The sequence below is a fragment of the Enhydra lutris genome, unplaced genomic scaffold, assembly GCF_002288905.1.
Source record: "Enhydra lutris kenyoni isolate GAN:26980312 unplaced genomic scaffold, ASM228890v2 scaffoldscaffold13, whole genome shotgun sequence".
Lineage (NCBI taxonomy): Eukaryota > Metazoa > Chordata > Mammalia > Carnivora > Mustelidae > Enhydra > Enhydra lutris.
In genome coordinates, this window is record NW_019154097.1 from 55,467,971 (window position 1) to 55,493,566 (window position 25,596).

The 25,596-nt window shown below is 56.1% G+C and overlaps 2 protein-coding genes across 4 annotated transcripts in view; one reads left to right on the forward strand and one right to left on the reverse strand.

The window, feature by feature from the left end:
- The window catches only part of LOC111145649 (chromosome unknown C7orf50 homolog), a 114,392-nt gene that overhangs the window by 62,902 nt on the left and 25,894 nt on the right, over positions 1 to 25,596 (forward strand). Inside the window, exon 3 of one of the 2 annotated variants that reach the window (XM_022500719.1) lies at positions 816 to 827. The exons of the other annotated variant lie outside the window; for it this stretch is intronic. Within the exon in view, the coding sequence (XP_022356427.1) occupies positions 816 to 827 (12 nt within the window). The remainder of the gene's footprint in view (positions 1 to 815; positions 828 to 25,596) is intronic. 2 annotated transcript variants of the gene reach the window in all.
- LOC111145648 (G protein-coupled receptor 146) lies at positions 164 to 15,158 on the reverse strand. Of its 2 annotated transcripts, none has more exons than XM_022500716.1 (2): positions 15,101 to 15,158; positions 164 to 2,710 (listed from the first exon to the last, which is right to left on the reverse strand). In XM_022500716.1, the coding sequence occupies exon 2, from the start codon at positions 2,688 to 2,690 to the stop codon at positions 1,689 to 1,691; it is 1,002 nt and encodes a 333-aa protein (XP_022356424.1). In that variant the 5' UTR covers positions 2,691 to 2,710; positions 15,101 to 15,158; the 3' UTR covers positions 164 to 1,688. The 2 variants fall into 2 exon arrangements, with proteins under 2 accessions (XP_022356424.1, XP_022356425.1); XM_022500717.1 differs by lacking the exon at positions 15,101 to 15,158 and adding an exon at positions 5,079 to 5,194.

Sequence of the window (25,596 nt, forward strand, 5' to 3'; positions counted from 1 at the left end):
TGAAATAAGTCAGACGGAGAAAGACAAACACCATAGGCTCTCACTTATATGGGGGATCTTTAAAAAAAAATAACCAAGGTCAGAGAAGCAACAGACTGGTGGTTGCCAGGGGTGTGGGTGGTGGGAGAATGGGTGAAGGGGAGTGAAGAGATAAAAATAAAAAATAAATAAATAAATAGGGTGCATTACCGAGCAATGACCAAAAACAAAGCAGGTGTTTTTTTTCTGGATGCACAGCCCTAAAAGCAGGGTGGAGTTACCATATTACCAATTCCCAGCCCTGTTCCTCTGTAGCCGTAAATGGCAGGAAATTTTCGGTTGAAACATAAACCACATTTTAAGGAATGTGCCTGTTTATGATTTTCCTTTTAGCAAACCACTTCTGTGGACCGGTTTTCTGCACATGCGTGCACACAGTTAACACGCCGCATGTACTGCATGCCATGGGATAGCAGGGCTGGGGCAGGGCTCCCGTAATCACCCTCCTCTTTCTGCAGAAAAGTGCCCTCCTACCACTGGAGGTCAGGGTTTGCTACCAAATGAACTTGCTGCAAACCTGAAAAACAGATCTTCCCATTTTTAGAGTTTGGTGGGTTTCAGAGTTGGGAGTTAGGGGCTGCAGGCCTGGGGTGTATTGTGATGGGGTGAGGGGCAGGGCCTTCTGTTTGCACAGTTGTAAAGCTGATGGTTACGGGCCACGGTGTAGAAGAATCCAGGCAGGTTTTGGGCTCCCCGTGGCAGAGGCCACAGAGGACCTGACAGGCAAGGTGGTGGTGGTAGCCCCATACTCCGCCCCTGCGCCCCACGAGGCTCAGTCGTCCAGGCCTGTCTCTCCCCTGGGCAGTCCCTTCCAGCTTCAGCATTAACTGCCTTTTCCTCTCTTCGGTGTATTTTTATTGTTCCGTCTGGTGCCCACAGTGGGGAGTCGAGCTCTAAAGGTCAGCTGAGGTCACCCACAAGGGCAGCAGGGGTAGTGGGTACATTCAACGGGCAAGGAGAGAACCACGAGCTACTTTACTCTTGATTTAGACCAGCCACCCCGCTGGCTTTGTCCATGGGAAACATCTTGACACCACCTCTGTGTGTGACACCGTGCGCCTCTGCTCCCCGCTGCCCCGACGCGACCCGGCAGCCGTCACGCCAACCGCCACCTGTCCAAAGAGGGTGCTCTTTTGTGTTGCCTCCTTCATTTTCATACTGTTGCGACTTTTCTGTCAAATCTTTCTATGGACAGAAATAAAGTAAAAGAGGGAATCAAGGATTGTAGCAAGACAGAGTATAAATACTGGCTTTTGACTGTCATCACGTCGTTCTGGGACCCGGTGTGGAGGAAGCTGAGGGCGTGGCCCCGGGGATGGAGCCGTGCTCGGGCTTTGGGCAGAAGCAGGTGGGCTGACGCAGCTTCCCTTCACACCAGGCCCCTGCTGCTTTGAACAACGTGGCCTTGGTGTAAGAGAGGCCTTTGTGGAACAACAGCAGACTTGGCAAAAACACATCCAGTGCTGTCCTTTGTTCTTGCCTCATTGACCTCCTGGGGAAGACAGCGGCATGGTGCTGGGCACCCAGCTCAAGTGTCAGTCACCTGTCTCCCGAGAAGGGGGGTGGGTCATGCCTCAAGGGCATGCACCCTCGGCCAGCGGCTAGGTGACCCCGCAGTGAGTGCTGGTGGTGGCCCCGGGACTGGCTGTCTATGCCATCACCTGCTGGAACCCCACCTGGTCTGGGGAGCAGCTCTGATGCCCACAGTGCATTTTCTTGATGAGCCGCCGGAGTTTGCCAGGGAAGCTCCTGTTGATGTAACGGTAGAGGAGTGGCATCACGGAGCTGCTGGAGAAGGCCAGGAATCTTGACAGGTCCTTCGCAAAGAGCAGAATCCCCAAGTGGTGCCCGTCCACGGGCTTCCCCCGCAAGGCTAGCAACGTGTGCCCCAGGAGGGTCAGGTAGTGAGGTGTCCAGAGCCCAAACTGCGTGCACACGGTGGCCACCAGAAGCCTGTGCACCGAGGGCTCCAGCCTCCCCGTGTCCTGGTCAAGGGGTGTGTCTTCCTTGCGGAGCCTTGCAATGAGCACCAGCGCATAGAGGACGGCCAGGGTGGGGACCAGAAACCCAATGAACACCATGATGGCATCAGCAGCCTCTGTGTCCTGCATCTTGGAGCACTCGACGATCCTGGCCGCCACGTGGCTGCAGATGTAGAAGAGCAGGGAGGAGAAGCTGGTGAGTAGGGCCCCGCCCCAGACAAAGCCACACACGTGCCTGGTGTTGTAGACACTGGACATGTAGGTGCGGGGCAGGGCCCGCTCAATGTAGTAGTCGAGGCTGAGCAGGGCTGTGGAGTACATGGTCACCAGGGAGGAGACATTGAACAGCACCAGCAGCGTGATGTGAGCCTCGCTGCTGAAGCCCCACAGGGCCCAGCCAGAGGCCGTGGGGCCCAGCAGGTGCACGGGTGCCAGGGCGCTGAGCACCAGGCCTGCCACAGCCATGTTCACGAAGTAGACATCGGGCATGGTCATGCTGCTCTGATCATACAGGTTGACCAGGATGAGCAGGGCATTGTAGCCCAGGCCGATGGGGACGCCAATGACCAGGTAGAGCAGAGAGAAGAGGGACAGGACCAGGTGGAAGTGCTGGCAGAGGCTGTGGTCCTCAGTGCCACCCGTGCCGTTGAGTGGGCCGCAACTCCACATGGCGGTGGCGGCAGGCTGGGCTGTATGGGAGAAAGCAGGAGAAGGTTACTGCCCCAGGCCTGCGAACCCCCAGAAACGCAGAGGTTGTGCAGGAAGAAAGCCTCGCTCCTTAAACTAGCAGAGAACAGTCATAGACTCAGATTCTGTTCTGCGTGCGCGTGTCTCCTATGAAAGCAAAGGTGCCGCCCCGTGGCTGTTTAAGTCCTGAGCTGGGCCCGCAGGGTCACGAGGCTGCGATAATCTGACTGGCCATGGTGAGCCTCCCTAAGCCTGCGGCGGCAGGAATCAGCCATGGACGATTTACCCAGGATACTGCTGGAGAAGTTGCTCCCTGCGCGCTCTCTGGCTCCTGCTGGGTCCCTGCTTCTCTCTGCCAGGAGGGGACATTCTGCAGGACCTCCCCCACCCCCACTGTGGCCTCACCCCTCTGCCTGGGCTGTGTGGCTTTCAGTCCACGTAACCCCCACCTGCTCAGCCTCTTTACTGAAAGTGGGTTAGAAAGACAGGTGACTGTGGAGCCTGTCAGCCAGGGTGGCACCCGCACAGCACTCACGTTCCCGCACAGCCGGGACACATGCCAACAGGGGCCTTCCTGAGACAGGGTGACCCTCCACAGCCCCCCGGGTGAGGAGAGCAGCCTCTCTGCCTAGCAGGCAGGCCACAGCCTTGCCCAGACCCTTCTCGGCATGCGTGGGAATCGTGTACACCTTCCACACCCATGTCTGTGGTCTGGTGGCCCGAGACCCACCCTGTTTCACATGACACCCAGGCTGCAACAGCAGGCTGCACCTCCAGCCCCGGGAGCAGGCGCGGGTGTACACGTGGGAGATGTGTGGGCGGCTGCAAGACTGGCGTGTGTCACCAACGTGTGCGGTGAACGGAACTGGGAGGTGGGAGACTGCCACGGGCTGACACGCTCATGCCTCCATCTCCAGCGGGCCATCACGGGGTCCCAGTGAGGCCACATCCACGAGAACCGTCATGGAGCCTGGGGTTTCCTGGGGGACATGCTCCCCGTTGGGGCCCGGGAAGGGGGCTCTGCCCTGTCAAGTCGCCCGTGCCCATGCCAAGAGAGATAGACAGGGGTGGGCCATCGGTCCCGGCACCCTCACCCCGCCACTGAGGCAGCGCCCCGGCAGGGTGCAACCCAGCAGCCTGTGTCCCAGCGCCTAGGAGGCATGGGCACACAGCCGGCCGTGAGAACCCACCGCGTGAGGAAAGAACACACTTCACAAATGTCAGTTCTTTGGAGGAAAACCTTACTTTCAAAATGTAGTTTGGTCCAACCTGATCTCCTGCTCTCAGAATAAGAAATCCTCTTGGGCAAGCATATACAAAGCAGACATTTGTTTCCCGAGCCTTGGGACAGGGATCAGCCAGCCCTGCTGCCCATGAAGGGGCTCAGGAGCCAGGCCCTGGCCACACGTGCTGCTGTGCCGCAGGCCGGTGCCTGGCGTGGGGGTGGGAGGTGATGTGGAAAGAGGGCTCTGAGAGCACAGACCTTACCCACTGGTCTGCCTCACCCTTGCCCCACCCGGGCCAGTGGGATGACAGGGGGTTAACAGTGAAGGAAACAAAAGGAGGCCAGGGGCCCCCACTGCAGGAGTGTGTCTGCATCGGAGTCCCCCAGCCTCAGACTGCGGTGGGCACACAGGCCGTGCAGGCGTCAGGGACATCTAATCTGAGGGAGTGTTTTGTAAGCCTCACTAATGCTGCCCAGCAGCTGCGATGATGTGTGTCAGACAGTAGCGACACTCAGGGTCAGGCTGGGCACAGGGCTGGCCGGCTCTGCCCACATTGGTTACATCATTGTTACAGTGTTTACTGTCACCCACAGTGTGGGCTCGGCCCTAAAGTCTGGACAGTGCTCCTCAGCCTATGGCCCTGGTGGGCACTCTGCACCCCGGGGGCCGGATTCTGGGGGAGAAGGTGGGAGCCCTGGGCGGGTGGTACGTGTGTCCCACAGCCAAGGCACTGGGTTCCACAGGGAGCTGGGAAGGGGAGTCATCTTCTAGCTGATTACATGGCCGGTTTCCGCTCTCCTTCTCCTTCCTGAAGGCCTCCCGAGCTGGCTGGGGATGTTTCAACAATGTGGCCTCTTCTCTGTTCTGAGGCTCCTCCGTGCTGAACCATGGCTCCAACAGTGAGTGGGGGGGACAGGGAACAGAGGAGGCTGTGGGGAGCTCGTTAGGACAGGCACTGGCTCAGTGGGGCGCTGGCCAGCAGGAACGGCTGGGACCTGAGGAGCCACACTCCTGTTCTGACAGAGCCCATCCTCCCTCAGGCCTGCCCCAGGCTTGTGCGGGGCCCTCAGCCCTCCCTCCCGCAGCCTGTCCCTAGCATCACCCTGAGTTGCCCGCAGCCGCACCCGTGCCTCAGGCTGCTTACCTCTATCCTAAGCGCCCCGTGTCTGTGCGCCTGGACCGCAGACCCCGTGAACAACACGGCAGCATGGACGACAGGGAGGATCCTGTGCTTCTCAGCACACACACCACCACCACCACCACCACCACCACCCCCCACCCGCCCTGGGTGCTTATCAGCGGCAGCCTCGCGGCGCTGGCTTCCTGCGCGGTGCCTGTGCGCACTCCGTGCCCGGCGTGGAAGCCACTTGTTTTCCTCCAATAAATCGCTCAGTGTCGGCCTCCCTTGGCAGGCCCAGCGGCCCCTCCCTATCTCTGTTTACAGCCAGATCCGCAGAACGAGGGCTGTGCCTGGAAGGGCCGGCACCGTCTGGTCGGGCTCCTGCCCCGTCGCACCAGTTCCAGGAGTGCCAGGTTCCTTCCCCCTAAACCCCAGCCCATGCCGAGTGATGGGGCAGGTGCGGCAAGTCTTGCCCAGAGCCCACATGGCCGTTCCTGACACTCGGGGTGTAGGGCGTGTGCAGTGACAAGTTCCTCTTTCCCTTGAGCAAGGAAACTGAGAGGCAACTTAGGACAGAACCAGAGGCCACACGGAGTCTCCATGGAAAGGGGCTGTGGCCGCCGGCCCTGCAGCACGGGCCCCAGGGCTCTTTGAAGGGGCAGCAATGGCTGAGGACAGGTTCGGGACTGGCAGGAAGAAGGGCGGGTGTCTTCCCTGTGTCGCTGTGGCACCCACAGCTGGCCTGAGCACGGCTACAGTGGAGCTGCCGGCCAGTGGCCACTGGCCGTGTCCCCTCCCAGCCAGGGGCTCAGGGAGCCACTGTCCTGCCTGCCCATGGCTGCCCCGTGGGGCCACAGGGAAGGGCCGCTGGCGAGCGGCCATCCTGGGCCAAGAGTGGCTCCATTCTTGGGAAACGGTCACGTGGAGCACAGTCTGTTTAGAATTTCCTTCCCAGATCTCGTGCCTGTGTGGCCTGGCTCACAGGTCGTGTGGAGAGCGGGCGGTGGCCATCAGTGCTCGGTCTTCAGTTGAAATAGGCCTGAGTTTCTGTTTGCTGATAGCCAGGAAACACAGAACGTACTGACTTGATTTCAGAAGCCAGAGTTCGCGTCCGTGCATGGTTCTTGTGTGTATGCGAGCAGAGGATGCCAGCTGTTGGCTTTCTGTCAGCCTGACGATGACAAGCTTTGCTTTTTTGTCCCAGCATTCTTCTGGGGAAGCCACTTTGTTTTCTAAACATGGGCGTGTGGTATTTGCCAAAGCAGGAGTGTTCATTCCCGTCTGGGAGGATGGGGCTGAGAGGCAGGGCAGGGAAGGGAACAGCTGGCAGGGAGGCGGGGGGCCAGGTGCTGGGGTGACGCCACCATCACTGAGGCCACTGGACAGCCACATGCCCGCCTCAGGATGGACTCACCCATGCCCTGTGCAAACCGAACGTGGGTCCCTGTGAGCACCGGTGGTCCCGCTGCACGGGGGCTGCAGGCATGTGGCACAGGTGGGCGGGAAGCAGGTGGAGGTACTCAGGAAGCCAGGGGATAGCGACTGCACCCACAGAACTGCCCCTTGTCAGTGGGTCTGGTGCGTGAGCCAGCGGTGGTCCTGCCTAAACCCTAGTCACAGGTGTTTGGTGAAGCCTATGCAGGTCTCGAGAAGCTGCTGGCTCATGTCACAGCTGACCTTCCAAAGGGTGAGCACCAGGGTGGGGGGTCCTGTCTAGGCCAGGACCGCTGCCTACCATCCTGCACCTGGAGCCAGGCGGATGGCCCTGATCCTCCAGGCCGGCCCTCCTGGCTACACAGGGCCTCCAGTGGGGGCTGGCCCGGCCTGCCTTTCTCTGGTTCCTGTTTCCTTGTGGTGACTCCACTTCCCTTTTGTACACTCTGGTTTTGCAAGTCCAGGAACCTGGGAACAGAGACTTCCCTTCAGGGAGGAGGCGGACCTGGGAACAATGGTCTGGCTCCCGCCCTCCAGCCCAGGCCTCAGACCACCTTTCCAGCTCCTGAGAAAGAGGAACTTGGAGTGCAGCCGGAGTTGGGGAGGGTGGGTGGTGGTTCCAGGAAGGTCCTCTCTGCAAGGCCACACGGGGTTCAGTGCACTTCAGTGCCCAGCACTCCCCACTCCACCCATTCTTATTTGGAAATCTGCCACATTCTTCAGGACAGCAGGATGGATAATCTAGCTTCCCGGGCCCTGTCACCTGCTGCATGCCCTCAGCAGAGGGGGTCAGGATCAGTGAGGACCCCAGTGGGCTTCTCGTCTGGGCTAGCCTTACAAACAGGTTGGGCCTGTCTCCACACCTCCTCCCAGGACCCCCCCGGGCCCCACCTTGCCAGAGCTCCCTGCTGCTTCCCTGGCTCCTGGGCCTGCCTCCTCTTCCACGCACCCTAGAATCTTTTCTAGAAGGATCTGTTGGCAGAGCTCCCTGGCTTGCTCTGCCTGTCCTGCCCCCACTTCCTCCCACCTAACCAGCTCCCTGGTGCTGTTCCTCTGCCCTCCTCCACTGGGCCTGCCTCCAGCCTCTCGGTGCCAGACTTACTACCACCTCTCCCCCGCCCCCAAGAGCTGCGCAGGTCCCCGCCTGCACCCACACCCTTGCAGCAGACAAGGCGCCGAGAATGGTCCCAGCACCTGTCCTCCTACCTCTCCACAGGACTGTACTCAGGGTCCCCCTGGATTTCCACTCCTGCCAGCCCCAGGTCTGATCTCATCTGGGTGCTGCTTCTGTCACAGAAACTCTCCCTTCCTGGTCGAGGTCGCAGCCTCCTGGAGGGGCCCCTCACAACCGTGACCGTCCTCCCAGAGCATTCTCTTCTCAGTCCCAGATCTCTGTGGGGAGAAGTGACCCACTCACCCTTGAGACCCCCGCTGAGCCGGGCCCGTGACGGCTTCTGCGCGTGTACGGTGTGTTTTCCGGCGAGCCAGGACTGCCCGTCAGCCAAGCTGCACAGAGCAAGGGTGCCCCGGACACATGTAGGTGTCTTGCCGCCTACGTCCGTGGCAACGGCAGCAGCAGGCCTGCTGGGCCTCCATCCTCTCTGCGGCTGAATGTGGGCCTCTGGTGACAGAGTGGTGGCCCAGCTCCAGGCCAATGGGAGGGACAGCAGGAGGGCCGTGCAGGTCAGGCTGGCCTGTTCCTCATGGGCACCAGGCATCATGGCTGGGCAAGAAAAGGGAGGCAGCTCTCCAGGCCAGGGACCTCACACCTGCTTGGGGTTGTCCAAGACAGAGACCACTGTAATCTTCTGGCTTTTTCCACAAAGGTGACTCACGTACTCTCCCTCTCTGAGGGCTTTGTGTGTGTGTGTTTTGTTTTCTAATGACACTCAGAAAAAAGAAAGCTGCACATCATGAGGACAGGGCCAGACTTTCAGGTGCCTGCTCCCCTTCCTGGTCCTCTTCCCATGGGTTGGAGAGGCCAGGACGGCTTGTGGGGAGCACAGTACCAGGCCTGGGGGCCAGCGGGTGCCCAAGAGAGGAGAGCAGATAAGCAGCCAGCCTGGTGGAAGCAGGAGTAGCTGGACCACAGGAGGGTGCTAGGCCCCAGACCAGGTCAGAGTGCGTAGCGGGGCCGGCCTGGGAAATGGCAGCCCCAAGCTCCCTGCTGGGCCCATCCTCAGCGGCTCGGGTCGTTACTGCATCCGCGGCCACGTGGCGCCTCTTCCCTGAGCTTGGCTGCGTTCGCACCCCAGCAAGGGCAGCCTCCAGACAGGCCAGACATTTCCCTCCAGAGAAGCCTGAGAGGACCCGGAAGCTGAGCCATCCCACTCGTGAGGCGGGCTGCGCCGTGGGAAGCCCTGGGAGGGAACAAAGCTGTGGTCATTTCTTCTCCATGTGGAGCGATCACCTCTTGGGCCTCAGAAGCCCTACCCTTTAGAGGTGAGCAAGGCTGAGGTCCGCAAGGACAGAGTCTCGTGGTCCAAGCTGGTGTCCATTTGTGGATTTGGGGCCCCAGCACTGCTGTCTGGGCCTCTGCCACCTCATGGGGTGCCCCAAGGCCAGACTGTCAGAAGGCCCGGTCCGGGAGCTGCCTCCTGCAGGGCAAGGAAGACCCAGTGAATGCTGGCCGAGATGGAGCGAGAGGCCGGTGGACGTGCAGGATGCGCCTGAGTGTCCGCTCGGAGGCCCCTGGGGCACGGAGCCCCTTTTGGGTGTACCCCATCCCAGTTTCTAGGGACTTCACAGTTTCCACGTCCTCTCTGTCCCTTCATCCCCAGCTGGAGCCTGTGTTTCCTCAGCTGGGTGACAGTCACCTGCAGGTGCTCTCACGCATAAAAGAAAAGCCATTTTCTTCCAAGATGCCTTCTGGGCTTCAATAATTCTATTTCAAGGAAATGCTTTCCTAGACTTGCCAGTTTCTAACCGCAGGAGAGTTCTCGGCTGCCTTCTGGTCGCGGAGGCTCTCAGGCAGGGTTACGGGCTCAGCACATGAGTGTGGAAGGGCTGTTTGCCTCAGGCTCTAGGCATGGAGCCATCGGAGAATGCTGAGAGAAGGGAACTCGCGGCTGTCTGACCTGCAGACCCATGGGCCTGATGGAGGAGGACGTCCCGTGGCCGCAAGTCTGGCCTAAGCACCCCTCTGGGCAGCTGTCCTTACTGGCTTGGAAAACCAAGGAAGCGCCTTCTGCTCTGGGCCCTGAGCTGGGACTTTGGGGCTCTCCGGTTTCTTCCCTGATGGTACTGGCCAGCACCCGAGCATGACGGCTCTGTAGGGGTCACACAGACAGCCCAGAGGGCTGGTGCCAAGAGCGGGCACAGGCCTAGGCCCTGGTGGCTAACCAGTGAATCAGCACACAGGGAGAGAGGGCACTGCAGGCCGAGGGTTTAGTGGGAAGGCCTGTCGGTGGGAGGCCAGGCTGCAGGGAAGATGAGCTGACGGGAAAGCTGGGAACAGACAAGCCACTCCTCTGCTCAGCAGCCTGAGGAGCCCTGGAAGACCAGGAGGGGCAGGGTGTCCCAAGCAGGAGGGGTGATGCCCAGGCCCAGGGGACAGAGGGTGGGGGACGGACAGGGACAGACGCAGAGCGGGCCCTCAGTGTGTCCCAGGACAGACACCAGTCCTAGGCTGCTTTCCTACTTTGAGGAGGCAGCTCTGAGGGCAGGCACTCTCTTGAACCCTGGCCTCCCTCCTCCCCCACTCGGTGGCGGGGGAGCTCCAATGCAGGCCTCTGCAGGGCAGGCGGTGGCTTAGGCAAACGCTCGAACTTTGCAGAAGGCGCAGGGTAGCCCCCTGTGACCTAGCACCACACGCTGTCAGGAAAGGTGCAGGTGCCCCGCATTTTGCTGGGAGCCCAGCCGGGAATTCCGTCTGTAAAACCAGCCCCCCAGACTGGTGTCCGGGCTCCCTGCTTCCCCACAGGGAGGCGCTGGTTAGGCGGGTAATGTACTACCTCAGTTTCCCCAGCTTAGGAGACTGGTGTGACTGCTGTGGAGTTAGATGGATCCAGCCATGTGGAGCACGGCAGGGCAAGCCTCAGCAGGTCCCCGGAGGGTGGACGAGTAGGGTGCGGGCCCATACCCTCCTTCCTGGACGCGGGGAGCTCACAGAAGGCTGGCTGTGGACTTCTGCTCAGAATCTACCACCTGACGTGGAAGGCGGATGTGGAGACGTGAGCGCCAGGCACAGGTCTGGTGCTGGCTGTTGGGGGCGGGGAGGGTGGGGACAGCAGCAAGCCTCAGACCACCACTGTGCACCGCAGGGACGTCCCCGTCCCAGAGGCTTCATGGTCTGGGTCCGGGCTTCGGTAACACCACCAACGGCACATTTGCTGGTTTGGCATTCATGACACTGGGGCATGAAGGTTTACTTCCCTCACCTGTGCCCACAGCATACAGAGAAGGGGGGCTGGCGGACAGAGCAGCTCTGACCCTAACTCAGGAGGACTGGGGGAGTCCTCTCAGCAGTGACACACACCCCCTTCTCTGCTAGCAAGGCCCACACCTCAGTTAGGCCGCCTGTTAGAAGCATTCTGAGGCAGGACGTTGGTAGCTTTCTTTCTGTGCCTTTTCAAAAAAGAGCCCAAAATGGTATAAAGCAGCCCATGAAAAGTGGATGTCTGTAAGTAATGAAAAAGCTAAAATCCAGGGCTAAAGTAAATAGTGATCTCTGTGCAAACAGATGCCACGAGTGGGTCAGAACAGCAGCCTGGGGGGGAGGGGATCGTGGGCTGAAGCGGGCTGCTGCTGCGGTGGGCAGGGGTCATGCCTCCTGGGGTCCTGCGTGTGTGTGTGTGTGCGCGTGCACGCACGCGCGCACGTGTACACGTGTACATGCACAGAGCCCACAGAGATGAAAGACCAGCAAAGAGGAATCAGCCTGTTCCAGGATAGCTGAGCTAGTTTCACCAAAACCTTCCCGTTATTTCCTTGCTCTGTTAATCAGGAAATCCTGTCCTCTGCTGCTGGGGGCCCACTGGTGCTGGGCCTCCTGCCCATCTCCCTGCAGGGCGGGGGCGCACACACTGATCCCCCTGCTCACTTGATAAGTGCTAACTTACCCCTGAAGTTTTATTTTGGTATCAGGACTGTGAGGGGCCCTCCCTGACCATCGTCCCTACCCCCCCTTCAGCCAGTCCTGCTGCAGCCCTGTCTTTGCCACCTGCTGAGAGCTTTCTGAATGGGAGGGGGAAGCCTCTTGATTCCTGCCAGAAGCCTAGATGGCTGGCTGGGGAGGAGGGTCGCTAGGTCATGTCAGAGGCTCTCCCCCAAGGTGAGCAATAGACCCCACACCGCAGAAGGGGTAGGAGAGTGGGAGTGCCTCTTGTCACTAGGAGATCAGGCTGTGGGCATGGGGCTGTGGGGCACAGGCAGTGCACCCTGAGTGGGCAGACAGCTCAGCCTGGCTGACAGTCTTGTGGGTTGTTTCTGTTTGACGTAGACCTTCTGTGCACCATGAGACTTAACTTCAGATGAATGTTCTAGAACAATCAGAATGCTATGAAAATGACTCCTGAATGTTTATTTCCTTTTGTAATAATGGGCAGAGGCTTTAGCTTCAATTAACATCCAGCTGGTAGGAGCCAGACACTCCGGAAAGGCCGGTGCCTTCTTCGGTTTTTCAATGCAGAGAGCTTATGCATACTGATTCCTATCACAAAGGCTGTGCCCTCCTGGGTTGTGATAAGAAACTGTTCCTCATATAGATGGGTTGTTTTGGTTTTTATAGCCTTTTGCTTTTTATGGTTCTAAACCACAGAGTAGTGAGCGAACCAGGCAGCATGGCTCACGCATAAACAAGGAGCGGCCTCTCTCTCTCTGTGGAACAGAACAGGCCTGTCCACTGGCTCAGGAAGGGCTGCGGGGGACTGAGACCAAGCAGCCAGGTCCAGGCCAGCGGGGCGCCTGTGCCAGGCCACCAGCTTCCTTCTCTGGAAGGAGATGGGACACACGTTCTTTTGTCAACAGAGCGCTAGTTTCTTGGGCTATTTTTTCCCGGACTAACTTGGTTTGAGGCTAGTGCTCCTTCCAGGCACAGCAGGCCAGGAAAAAATAGAAACTAAAAGACTCACTTAGAAATTCGAGGGGCTGAGAACAGATCAGGTCTCCATTTCAGACTCTGGGCAGGCCTGGCAGCCCAGCCTGGCTCCCCGATCTCCCCCAGCCCTTAACTCAGTGTGCTCTTACCTCGGCCGGGGGGGGGGGGGGGGGGGGTGGTTTCAGAGCTGCTGATCTTATCAGCGCCTGTGGTTCTTTCCCAGGGAGGAACTGGAGGAACCGCGGGTTACTTTTACTCTGCACAGTTGCTTCCTCAGTTTGCTGGGTTCTAATTAAAACTGGGAAGTTCCTAGGCACACCCCCACTGGCATGAATGGGAGGAAAGGGACCCTGGGTGGGCCTGCTGGGGGACACACAGGACACCTGGCCCATCTCACCCTGTCCTGTGATGTGAGGGATGTTGTGTTTGCACATGGAGACTCCCAGGGGACTGAATTCTGTTCCCTGGCACCATCATATTTTGGCATCTCAAATTAGAGAGAAGATCAGCCTTTTTCTTATCTAGACTGTGGCCCCTGCCTGGGTAGTATTTTGGGTCCTAGGCCTGTGAGACTCCTTTGGGCAGGTGCTGCCCAGTTCCACAAGTGGCTTTAGCCTTAGAGCCACCGGCAAGCAAGGGGAAGTGACGGGAAACATTGTTTAAGGAAGAAGCAGCATGATTTCATCATGTGTGCTAATGCAGAGGCCCCAGTTCTTTGGAAGGGAACTCACCCCCTTCCTCTGCTACCACCCCGAAGACACTGCCCTAGTGTGTGGTTGGGTCACTAGAGGCCAGGTGGCAATTATGTTTCCAGGATTCCAAATGACATTGGAGGGACCAGAGTTGGGTACAGCTGCTCCAGGAGCCCCCTCCCAGTCCCACCCCAGGAGGCAGCAGGGCCCTCTTCCCACCTGTAAATTACACAGGCGTAGTTCCTAGCAGTGATCTCTTCAAGTATGTCACTCTCTCATTATATAATAGGTAGAAATCAGTCCTCACATCCCAACCTAAAAGCCTGTGTGGCCCACATTAAGTGGGCGTACCTTGCCTGTCATCAGCCTACCCTGGGCTTTGAGTTACAGGGACACCAATACCACGCTGACATTTGCATTCTGCCCTAAGACTGTGTTTTTCAATCCTCGGGGTATTTCCACACTCACGACAGAAGCAGGACACTGCATGGTCCAAGAGCTGTGTGTGGCCCTGGGGGACGGCCTTACTGCTCTAGCCCCAGCTTCCTATGTGTGACGGGCCTGGTGAGCACTGACCACATGCAGGTACTTATCTGGAGGCATCCTTCATTCAGGAAGATACCAGGGTCTCTGGTTTGGAGAGCTGGGCCCCACAGCAGTTGCTTACAGAGCTACGCTGCAGGTCCTGGGCAGTGGCTGTCTACTGGGTGTAGTTTTCATTCTACAGTGCCCCAGCTAGACCCAATCGGGACAATGGAGGGTCTGGTCACATTATGCATGGTCAGAGTCACTTTCCCATACCCTTGTATGTGCAGGGGTCCGGGAAGCCAGCTTCTGCCTTTTTGCAATTGAATGCTAACCTCTGCTAGAGGCTGGCCGGCTGAAATGTGGAGCTTGTTACTTAGAGCTGGAGTGGAGATCTCAAAGGAGATCAGAGGGATAAATGGTGCTCTGGACATCAAATGTACAGTCACCCTCAGGCTCTCAACATCTGGGCAGGGCAGAGGCTAGGTAGATGACCACAAGCAGATGAACGCCCTGCTTAGAAGCTGAACTTAAGGTGTTTATGATACTAAGTTGCTGTATGTTGTGTTTCTTGTTGCTAGCAGAGTGGATATTCAAAGGCGGGGGAGGGGGGGTGTCACTGCCTTCCTATGAAGTTTTGCAGGAGCCTTTCCATGCACGGGGAATTGTATATTTTCATCAAGTGTCCAAGATAGTTAACAACAGACTTGCTGTCTACATTTAGATGTAGTTCCAGAACTTACTAAAAACTGTGTAATCATGAAGAAGAGGAAAGTCGTAAGCATGCTGACCCAGGAGAACGTAGTCAGTACCCCCTCCCCTCCCCGCGCCGCCTCCCGCCACCGCCCCGGCGCCGGACATGTGAGGAACCAGTGGTGTTGCTAAGCCACATGCCCCTCCACAGGTTAATGACCGCTGGGCAGCCGCACGGTCAGCACACAGCTGGAGACTGGCCCCAGATGCGGGACAGCGTCCCCGCCCCCTCAAGGGGACAGCACCCCCAAACCGCCCGGGGGCCATCGTCCCCGCCCCGCAAGGGGACAGCACCCCAAACCTCTGGGAGACCCTGTCCCCACCCCGCAAAGGGACAGCACCCCCAGACGTCTGGGGGACACTGTCCCCATCCCGCAAGGGAACAGCACCCCCAAACCTCCGGGGGACGGCGCCCCTACCCCCGGGGGACAGTACCCGCAAACCTCCGGGGGACAGCGCCCCCATCCCGCAAGCGGACAGCACCAGGGCGGGGCCGAGGCACCCGAGAGTAGCTGCGGGGCCGCCGCAGCCCCGGGCTCGCTCCCTGCGCGGGCCGAGACCCTGGACGTGCCGGCCGGCCGACCCCGCCTTCGGCACCCACTCACCGGCTTGCTGGGCCGCGGGCCGCGCAGTCGCCGCGGGGCGGGCAGCTCCCGGCTCGGAGCAGGAGGCGGCGGCGGGGTTCAAGGCGCGCACGCCGCGCGGGCCTGTGTACACACGTGACCGCCGGCCGGTCCGCCTCCCGACCGGCTCCGCCCCCGCCCCCAGGCTCAAGCCGCACTTCGACCGCGCGGGGCGGGGCGGCGCGCGTTCTGTGACCGGAGGTCAGCCGCGTGCCGGACGCAAACCCCGGGCGCGCTCTTGGGCTCCCTGAAGCGCTGGTGCTGGTTGTGCTGAGTCAGATGGCGCTCTAATCTGTAGGGCACAGCTCCTCTCCCTACCCTCCAAAGGCCGTACCCACCCTCCAAAGGCCTAGTCTGGTCGGTACAGGTGCACCTGCTCCGCCCCCGCAGCATGCGCTGGCTGCTTTCGCAGTCCCCGGTTACTTCCCGGGCTTGGGAATTACCTTGTCTGCTGAGCGCACCGCAGGAAAACCTCTGAAGCACACAGTGCATTGTTTGCAGCCCCTTTAATTTTGTAGCTGTTGTTATAATTAAACGTTGGGAACGTTTGAAGACCAAGATGATTTACTCTGCTCTACTTCTTACCGTGTAATGGTATCCTTAGCCGCACATTCTGGCTCAGGATCCGAGAGCATTTCTGTCTGAAAATCAAAGCATGCGGGTTGCAGAACTTAACACAGATCTGCTGCGTGAGCAGGGGCTTAGAGGAACTGCAACAAACGAGGATAGCAGCCAAGGCTGCTGCTGAGCGCCCCGTGCTGCCTGCGTGCTCACAGGGGAGCTTCCTGACCACTGATTAGAGAGGGAGGTCGTGGGTGAGCTAGCGGGCCAGACTCCCCTTGGTCGAAGGGCACAGCAGAGCCCCATTCTCTCTCCAGCCCAGGTATAGACCCCCTTGGCCCTCTTGCCTTAACTTCTCAGCCCAACACCAGAAGTGGGTTTGTGGGGTAGTCATCTGGCCACACCTGGCACTTCACACTGCTGGGGGAGCCATACTCTGCCCGCTCCTCTTCCAGGCGCCCAGAGCAGCCTCTGGAGGTATTTACTGCATATGTCATCACCCCCAAGACATCATTAATGTTGTATACACCACTGCTTAATGAACCACTGTAAAGAAAACAATTGGCCAATTAAATTCTGACACGTCAATTATAAGAAGCATCCCGATTTTAGAAATGTTAAAATGAGAGAGAAAATGTGTCTTAGCAGCAATGAAATACAATCCTCTCATATTAAGCTGTATCAAGGCTCAGAAAGCTTATGCAACTTGCCCAAGGTCACACAGCAGATGGTGGGGTCTGGACTTGCACCCAGTCTGCCCAAGTAAAGCACTCTGCTGTCTGAGTGGCCTTAGCAGAGTTCTGTTCAGAGCCCTTGGAATGCCAGGTCCACTGAGGTCTGCCCACCGGGTGTTTGGTGGCCAGAAGAACGGCTGCTTGTAACTGGGGTGAGCTAACAGCACTCAGGTCACCTGCCCTGTCTTGTCTGCAAAGAAAGACTTACTCTGCCAAGCAGGCAAACAGGGTCATAAGAATGGCAGAGAGTCTGTGTGTAGGGAGGAGCGGGTGGGAGATCTTCAAAGTAAGCCCACCCTCCAGCTGAACCAAGATCAGCGTTTTATAGCTAGGAAATGTAAATAGGCACCAGAGGGTTACAGCTTCATATCATGCTGCTAGCTGCTCCCCAACCATTCAGGCCAGTTCCCATGGAGGAGCCTGGCGTCTGTGGGGACAACAGCACCATCCCGGGCAGACGTGGACTGGGGTGTAAGAGCCGTGCGACGGACGTGCATCCTGGGTTTCTGACTGCATCACACTCAGCTATCACTTTGTGAAAACCACGTGCAGTTGGCCTCCCCTGGATTGCTGGTGAGGGTTTCTGAGGAGTAGGAGTTGGGGGCCCCTGGGCCCCAGGGCCCCAGGGCTGAGCCTTTGTAGCTGCATTCACTGCAGCCATCACAAGGCTGGTGCCCTAATTGTGCACTGCACTCTGCAGTGAAAAGGGAGACTCCGGCCCAGTTTTCTGCCGAGATCACGGAGCTGCCTCTCCCTGGATTACAGAAACATCACAATGGCCCTTTGCTTACCTTAGTCTGGAGACTTGGCAAGTCTTCCTGGTGATTCTGGAGTGGCAGTTGATAAGAAAGGCTGCATTCCACTCTGAGGGGACTCCGGACGACTGGCTGGGGACCTGAGAGTAACCTGCTACACAGAGTCATTCTCTTGGGGGCTGGAGACCGGGATGTGGAGGGTTCCAGCTGCCCTAACCTGGACAGAAAGGCAGGGTCATCTTTTTGAAAGGTGAACCTTCTTTCAGCCATGATGTGCTTAAACTGTACATTTGATCCTAAGTGACGTGTTGATCAGGGACAAGGAATGGTCAAAGTTAATTTGTTTTTTCTTATGAGTTTGGTTTTAGAGTAGGTTCTGTATGGTGACTTCTGTGTGGTTTCATTAATGCAAGTAAATGTTCTTCAGGGCTCCAGTAAAGTATAGTAGACTTTGATAAGGCAGCGTGGAGGGCTTGGTATGAGGCAGCATCCCGTCGTAGGAAAGCCAATGGGCTAGATGGGAAGCGTGTGACTGATGTCTAGCTGTTGGTTCAGAGCTGGGCCTGTTGTTTCTCTGTTGTCTTCACAGGCATACACACCCACAAAAGCAGAGAACAACTTGGCATGTCATCAGACTCATCTGATCAAACTTTTCTGCCCGTTTTAGCCAGGAAGAACTCACCATCCAGCTCCCACATAACACGTTAATAAAGATACTCTGTTTCTTAGACAAGGCTGTTCTTTGTAGTTATATACTTTTATTTATATAATCTTACGTCTGGATTTTATACTATACACATACACACAAATTATGTAATAATGTTAACCGTACAAATAGAACAGCCAGTTACTTTATCAGAAAAGTAGCTCCTTCTTCCAGAATGGCAAAAGAATCGCAGTGAGAGCGGGCATAGCGAGGTGACCCACAGGCCAGTCTTAGAACAGATGGATGGGGCATGGCGATGCTGCTTGGGACGGGAGCCCACTGGAAGAGGCCGGAGTGAGGGCTTCACATTGGCTGGGCTGTTGCTGGGTGAGGAGAAACCTTCCTTCCTCTGGGTCCTGGGCCTGGGAGCACAGGCTCCTCGCTGCTTTCCCCACGAACACAGTGGAGTGTGGTATATAGTGAAGGTAGACGTGATGTCTGGGCTTTGCTTCAGAGTCATCTGAAGCTAGGGCAGGAGTGGAAAGACGAGTCATACTGCTGAACCCACAAGGATTCAACATAATTTTGTGTATCTTTGGGATCTCCTGTAAAATTTCCAAAAGAGGGGGCCAAAGACAGAGACCGCGCACCGCTGCTCCCGGCACAGGGGCAGGTCATACCAGGCCTGGGACCTGGGCTCTGCAGGGCCTGGGCTCAGCTTGGTGGCCTCGCAGGCCCCTGTCCCTGCCTCAGCCTCAGCCTGGGTGGGGCCTCGTGGGCGCGCAGATTTCGGGCACTGAGTCCCCGTGGGACTTAGCAGGAAGAACTGGAATCTGGAGGCTGGCTGTTTGCTTTTCCTCCTCTGAAGCCTTTCATCGGCGTTAAAAATAGCGTGCTCAGGAGCATTTCCTGAACAGAGTGGGAGTGGGCGTGGAGGAGCTGGCGCCCAAGTGGGCCTGTGACAGCCGGCTTGGTCCCAGAGTGCAGCCACCTGCCCGGTAGGCTGTACCTGTTGTCTTCTGCCCAAGAAGCTCAGGAGTGGTGAGGCCAGAAGGGCTGCCATTTCCACAACAGCAAAAGACCCCAGCCCCCACGTCTGGCCAATGTGCCAGTATTCTACTGGGCGGGGGGGCTTTGGGAGACAGTGGGAGATAGTTCTGCTTGGTACCCCCAGCACAGCCTGTCCAGCAAAGGCAGGAGGGGCCCAGGCTCCACAGTCTGGAAAAATGTGGGCTTGGGGCAGGGAGGGAGGGGAGGGCAGGTTTGCTGGCTGCTGGGCCTTTGGCCAGTCCTGGAGACCAGCGAGGACTGAGCGAGGCAGGGTCCCGACAGTGGCCTTACTCCTGGCTTGAAAGTCGGGCTGTCACCGACATATCCAGCTTATGTGGGGACAGCTTTTCTGAGCCACGCCCAGCCCCCCCATACTGGGGGCACAGAAGTTGCTTTTTTGGTGGTGTTTCTGTTCTGGAGCTCTCTCTCTTTTTTTTTCTGGCTTTTTATTTTTAAATAATTATAGATTCCCAGTAAGTTGCAAAAATAGCAGAGAGCGGTCCTTGTACCTTTCCCCCACTTTTCCCTGATGGTTATATTCTGCATGACTCTAGAACAATACCAAAACCAGGAAGCTGCTGTGGGCACCGTGACACAATGCTCGTGTGTCCCCCCATGACCACCAATGGCAAGACACAAAAAGTCTCCTCCACGGCCATACTGCCCCTTACAGTCACACACACATACACACACACACTCACACTCACTCTCTCTCTCTCTCTCTCTCTGCCCCTTCCTGGCAGCCACCTATCCCCTCTGTGGTTGTGTCCTCACGAGGATGTTACATAAATGGAGCCATCTGGTGTGTGTCCTTTGGGGATGGGCTGTTTTCACTCATCCTGATGTCCTTAGAGGTCCAAGTTTTTGTCGTGTACCATTGGACCACTCCTTTTTACTTCCCAGCAGCAGTCAGGGGACAGAGGGCCGGGTTAGTGTTCACTCACCGCTCAGAGCTCAAGCTGCGTTGTCCAGCTTGGAGCTACTACAGACCAAGCAGCCCAACAGTTGTGACAGGTTTTTGCGTGAACATAAATTTTCATTTCTCAGTTGCTGGGTCATAGGGCACGTGCATGTTCAGTTTTTGAAGAACCAGCCAGATGGTTTTCCAGGGCGGCCGCAGCATTTGTGCCCTCCCAGTGGCCGAGTGTGGCCTTGTCGGCCCTGGCAGTCGTCCCCGCAGCTCTCAGCTGCTCCGACAGGTGTGGCGTGGTCCCTCCTCATGTTCTTGGTTTGCTGATATGCCGTGATAGCACTCGTCTCTCTGTGTGCTTGTTTGCCATCCCTGTACCTTCTTTGGGGACATGTCTGTCTCTCCCATTTTCTAGTTGGGTTGTTTGTTTTCTTCCTGTCAAGTTGCAAGAGTTCTCTGCGTGTTCTAGATATGAGACTTGTGTTACCCATGGAGTTTGTAAATACTTTGGCCTGGCCTGTGGCTCGTCTTTCTGCCCCCTCAGCAAGGTCTTTCGAAGAGAAGAGAAAAGCTCCTTTATTTATTTATTTATTTTTAATGGATCTGCGTTTAGTGTCATGTTTAAGAAGTTCTTCACTAATTCCTATGTCCCAAAGACTTTCTCTTGTGTTTTCTTCTAAAAGTTTTGTATTTGATAGATAAGTCTATGATCCATCTGAGTTCATTTTCGTATGTTAATATTTGTGAGGATTAGGTCAGGTTTTTGTTGTGTATACTCTCTATACCCAATGTAGGGCTCAGACTCACGACTCGGAGATCAAGTGGCATGCTCCTCTGTCTGAGCCAGCCAGTCACCCTTTTTTTTCTTTTTTTGAATAGACTGTTTTAATGCCAGTTTTAGGTTCACAGCAAAGTTGAGCAAAGGGTACAGAGATTTCCCATATTCCCCTGTCCCCACGCACGCACAGCCTCCCACCATTATCTGCCCACCCCCCACCCCGCATGGTGCATTTCTCAAGGTCGATGAACCTACAGTGACTCGTCATCACCCAGAGTCCACGGCTCCGCATTAGCGTGCAGTCTGGGTGGCGTACATTCTATGACTGTGACAGATGTGGAGGACAGATGTCTGCCCTACAGCATCATACAGAGAAGACTCGCCGCTGGAAGAGCCTCTGTGCTCTGCCGATTCCTCCCCACCCTCCACCCACATAACCCCTGGCACCCGCTGATCTCCGCAGTGCCACCTTTTCCAGAACGTCATACCGTTGGAATCGTTCAGTGAAAGCCTTTTCACACCGGCTTCCTTCACTGAGGAACGCACATTTACGGCTCCTCCTCCGTGCCCTCCATGGCTTTCAGAGCTCACTTCTTTTTAGTGCTGCACAATATCCCACTGTCTGTGGGGACCACCGTTTGTTTATCCTTCACCTGCTGAAGAACATGCTGGCTGTTTCCAAATTTTGGCAGTTAAGAATACAGCTGCTGTCAACATGTGTGTGCAGGTTTTGGCGTAGATCTAAGTTTTCAGTTCCTTCGGGTAAACACCAAGGAGGATGATTGTTTGGATCGTGTGGTGAGAATACGCTTAGTTTTGTAAGGAACTGCCAAACCGTCCTCCAGAGTGGCCGCCCCATCTCGCATTGCCACTAGTACCCCGCGGCTCCGCGTCCTCACCAGCACCTGTTGGGGACAGTGTTGCAGATTTTGGCCGTTCTCATGGGTGTGTGTGATACATGATGTTGAGAATTTTTTATACGTTTATTTGTCATCTGTACATCTTCTTTGGTTCAAGGTTCCTTTTTCGCCTGTGGATGTCCTGTTGCTCCAGGATCATTTGTTGAAAAGACTGTCTTTCATCCAATGAATTACTTTTACACTTTTGTCAAAATTCAACATGTGGATGAGACAGTTTTGGGCTCTCTGTCCCTTTCTGTTCATGCGTGTGTCTCCCTCCATCAGTAGCACGCTGTCTTGACTGCGGTAGCTATACAGTAAGTCTTAAAATGAAATAGAGTGATCCTACCTACTTTGTTTTCCTTTTTCAGAATTACCCTAAGTATTCTAGTTCCTCCGATCTGCCATATAAATCCTAGAATCATCTTGTATATATGTGTGAAAAGTCTGGCCACAGTTTTGCATGAAAGCAGTCTCTCCTCTTGGGAGGAAATGGCTTTACCAGGTTGGGTTCCAGTCTGAGAACGCAGTGCATCTCCCATTTCCTTAGATGGATTTCTTTCATCTGCTTTCTTTTTGGTTTTCAGCATGCAGATCCTGAATATGTTTTATTGGATTTCCAACTAAGTTTTGTTTTGTTTTGTTTTGTTTTGTTTGAGCAATTGTAGGTGGCAATGTATTTTATTTGGTTTTCTGTACATTTACCGCTAAGTCCTAGAAATATGACCAACTTTTGCATGCTGATCCTCTGTGCTGTGATCTTGCTGGATTTGTGCGTTCTCGGAGTTATTTTGTAGGTTCCTTGGGATTTTGTGTATTGACCGCCATACCATCTATAAATACAGGCTGTTGTATTTCTTCTCTTCCAATCTGAATGTTTTTGGTTCCCTCTTGCTGCCTGGTCATGCAGGTTTAGGACTCTACTAGCAGTGGACTAGCAGTAGTAAGAGGGTCTTCCTGTCTTGCTCCTGGACTGGCGGAGCAGGTCGGGGTGTGGATGTTATTTCTCAAGTTGAGGAAGCTTCCTGCAATTAGCAGGTTTCTGAGGAGGTATGTCCTGAATGGGATTTGAATTTTGTCCAGGGCTTTTTCTGCCTCAGTTGATAGGATGGTGTGTTCTTCCTTCTTTAGCCGGTTGATAAGGTGGATTATACAGATTGATTCTTGAGGACTGAATTAGCCCTGCGTCCCTGGGTAAACAGTTGCGGTCTGCGGTTCTTTCTATGTGTTGCTGATTAGGATCGGGATGTCGGTCTGTGGTTTTTCTGTTTCGTGCTGTCAGGCCGGTACTGGCTTCATGGCTGCACTGGGAAGTGGCCCCTCCTGGCCTGTGTCAGGCCAGAGCTTGCATGGAGCTGCCGTGCGTCCTCCTATCAGCAGGTGACGGAACTCCAGGGAGACCACTTGGGCCTGGGCGGGAGGCTCTCTAGGAGACATCCTACAGCTGGAGTGATGGGGGCCCTGGCCTGCCGGGGAGGGGAGGGGCCGACGTGGCCCGGAGACCAGAGCTGGGAAGGCCTGCAGCTGTGCTTGGCTTGGCTTCCTCTTGCTGGTGGCTGACAGCAGACCCTGCTTGCCTGCGACTTTACCACTTAGCTCCCTTGTGCCATGCACTGCTTCTGTCCATCAGATACCATGCCCTGCAGGGCCTCTGCCTGGAGGCTCAGTGGGAGGAAAGTGCTGTGTCCCGGAGCTTTATAGGGTGTGCCTGTCTGTATCCAGGTGGGGATTCCAAACCCCCTGCAGCATATCCTGTGGATTTCACCAATGATTGGTCCTCTGGGAGGCCGCATGCCCAGAAAATTGGGCATGCGGATGGACCAAACATTCTAGTTAGTAATGTCTATATCCAACATAGTTATTCTTTCTTTCGTGACTCAGAATGATCAACATGATCTTGGAGGCCTGGCACCCTGGTTTTGAAGGCTAGTTTGTATTGCCTCTGGGGGAAGGTCTGGTGAGTATTTCATGGTTCTAGAACCCCCAGCCTCATGGGGTAGCTCTACATTCCTCCCATGGCCCCAACCACCCAGCTTCTCGTCTGCCTCATGCAGGCCTCCATGCCCCCTCCCCAGGACTTGTGTACTTACTGTACCCCTTTCTCCCACATACCACAGGCCGTGCTCTTACCTTGGGTCTCAGGTGCTGCGTTCCCACCACTGTTTCTTGACTTTCATCCTCCCCCAGATGTTTCAATCACAACACGTTAAAATCAACTTACTCTCCAACTATGCTCCCTAATTGTCCCCTGAGTATTTTAGTCTTCTCATGGAATCTCACTGTGGGCAGGTGTCTCTGTCACTTCAGGCCACAGTAGCAGAATGCCACAGAATGCTGGCGTGGTTTACAAACAGTGATTTCCCACAGTTCTGGAGGCTGGACGTTCAAGATCAAGGTGCTGGTATGGCCGGGTTCTGGGGAAGGCCTCCCCCGGTTCATGAAGGGCCATCTTCAGGATGTGTCCTCACATGGTGGAAGGGGCGAGGGAGCTCTCTGGGTCTCTGCCCTCATGACCCGTGCATTTCCCCCAGGGCCTCACCTCCAGATAACATCACACCAGGGATTAGGTTCGAGCATATGAGTTTGGGGGAAACACACATTCGGACTGTGGATGCAGGCGTTTTTGTCTGTTTTTTACCCCACAGTATAATCACCACTCAGAGGAGTATTTAGTGTGAAAACATTGCTAAACAAATACGTGTGAAATGAGTACTAGTCTTCGATCCCGGCTCTTCCTGACCAGGAGCTGCTGAGCTAAGTTGCCTGGAGAGGGTGTGGTTCTGGGGTCCCTGGGACAGACGCAGGTATTGCTGCCAGGCCCACACGGCAGGCAGGGCTCTTGGTCATTCTACCAGCTGGACCTTGTCCACAAAGGCTCTCAGGCTGTACTAGGTACCATTTCTCTTGGGGCCCCACCCTGAACCCCACAGGTTCAGTGAGTAGTCTTGTGCCTGCTGCTCTCTGTTGAGGCCCAGGCTCAGACAGCTGCTGAGAAGCATGGCCTGGCAGTGCCTGCTGTGGGGGAGAGCCCCACCTGCCCAGTGCCTGGGCCTCTGCATGTGCCCCAGGGGTGGTAGAGCTCAAACTGCAGGGACTGGAAGGGACAGTGGGTCTGGAGTAGCCAGGTCTAGCACATTTGGGGCCCTCACTGAGTCCCAGGCCCTTCCTCTGTGAAGTGTGGGTACATGGTGGAGGGCATGAGAGTGCACTCAGAGCCATGTGTCCCATCCCTGCGTGTGGTGTGGCAGGCCAGCTCCCTCCCCTTCCCGCTCCCTCTCCCAGGGCTGCTGCTGAGTCACTGAACCAGACAGGGGGTGTGAAGAAAGCAATCAATCAGAGGGCTCTTAAAGCTGAGTAGTGACACTGGAATGCACTAGAAAATCAGCACGTAGATCTTCTCGGACTCAGAAGTCCCAGAATGAAGTCCTTTCCAGAAACTGGCAGTCTTGGGAAACTTTTTAAAAAACAGTTCTGAGGGCGCCTGGGTGGCTCAGCTGGTTGGGCAACTGTCTTCAGCTCAGGTCATGATCCTGGATTTCCGGGATCGAGTCCCGCATCGGGCTCCCAGCTCCTTGGGGAGTCTGCTTCTCCCTCTGACCTTCTCCTCTCTCGTGCTCTCTCTCACTCATTCTCTCTCAATAAAAATAAAAATCTTTAAAAAAAAAAAAAAAGTTCTGAATCTCAGTTTCCTTATCTGTAAAGTGGGGATGCTGATGCCTGCATTCCAGGGATTAAGCAAGACAGCACAGGTGAGAACACAGGGCACAGAGGCTGTCCCCACCCTGCCCCCTGCCTTTCCCTTCATCCATCTGGCTCTGGCACAGGCCTCTGCAGTCCCTGTGTGCCTGCCCCTATCATCACCGTTGAGCAAGCCTCTGTGTGGATCAGCCCGTGGGTAGGGGTGAAATGACCCAGAGGAAAAGCACAGAAAGAGTCCATCCCAAGGGCGCTTGGGTCATTAGGCATCTGCCTTCGGCTCAGGTCATGATCCCAGCATCCTGGGATCGAGCCCTGCATCCGGCTCCCTGCTTGGCGGAAGGCCTGCTTCTCCCTCTCCCGCTCCCCCTGCTTGTGTTCCCTCTCTCGCTGTATATTGTATCAAATAAATAAATAAAATCTTTAAAAAAAAAAAAAAGTGAGTCTGT

Excerpts from the sequence above, each read along its gene's own strand:
- LOC111145648 (XM_022500716.1), bottom strand. The coding sequence starts at position 2,690 with ATGTGGAGTTGCGGCCCACTCAACGGCACGGGTGGCACTGAGGACCAC.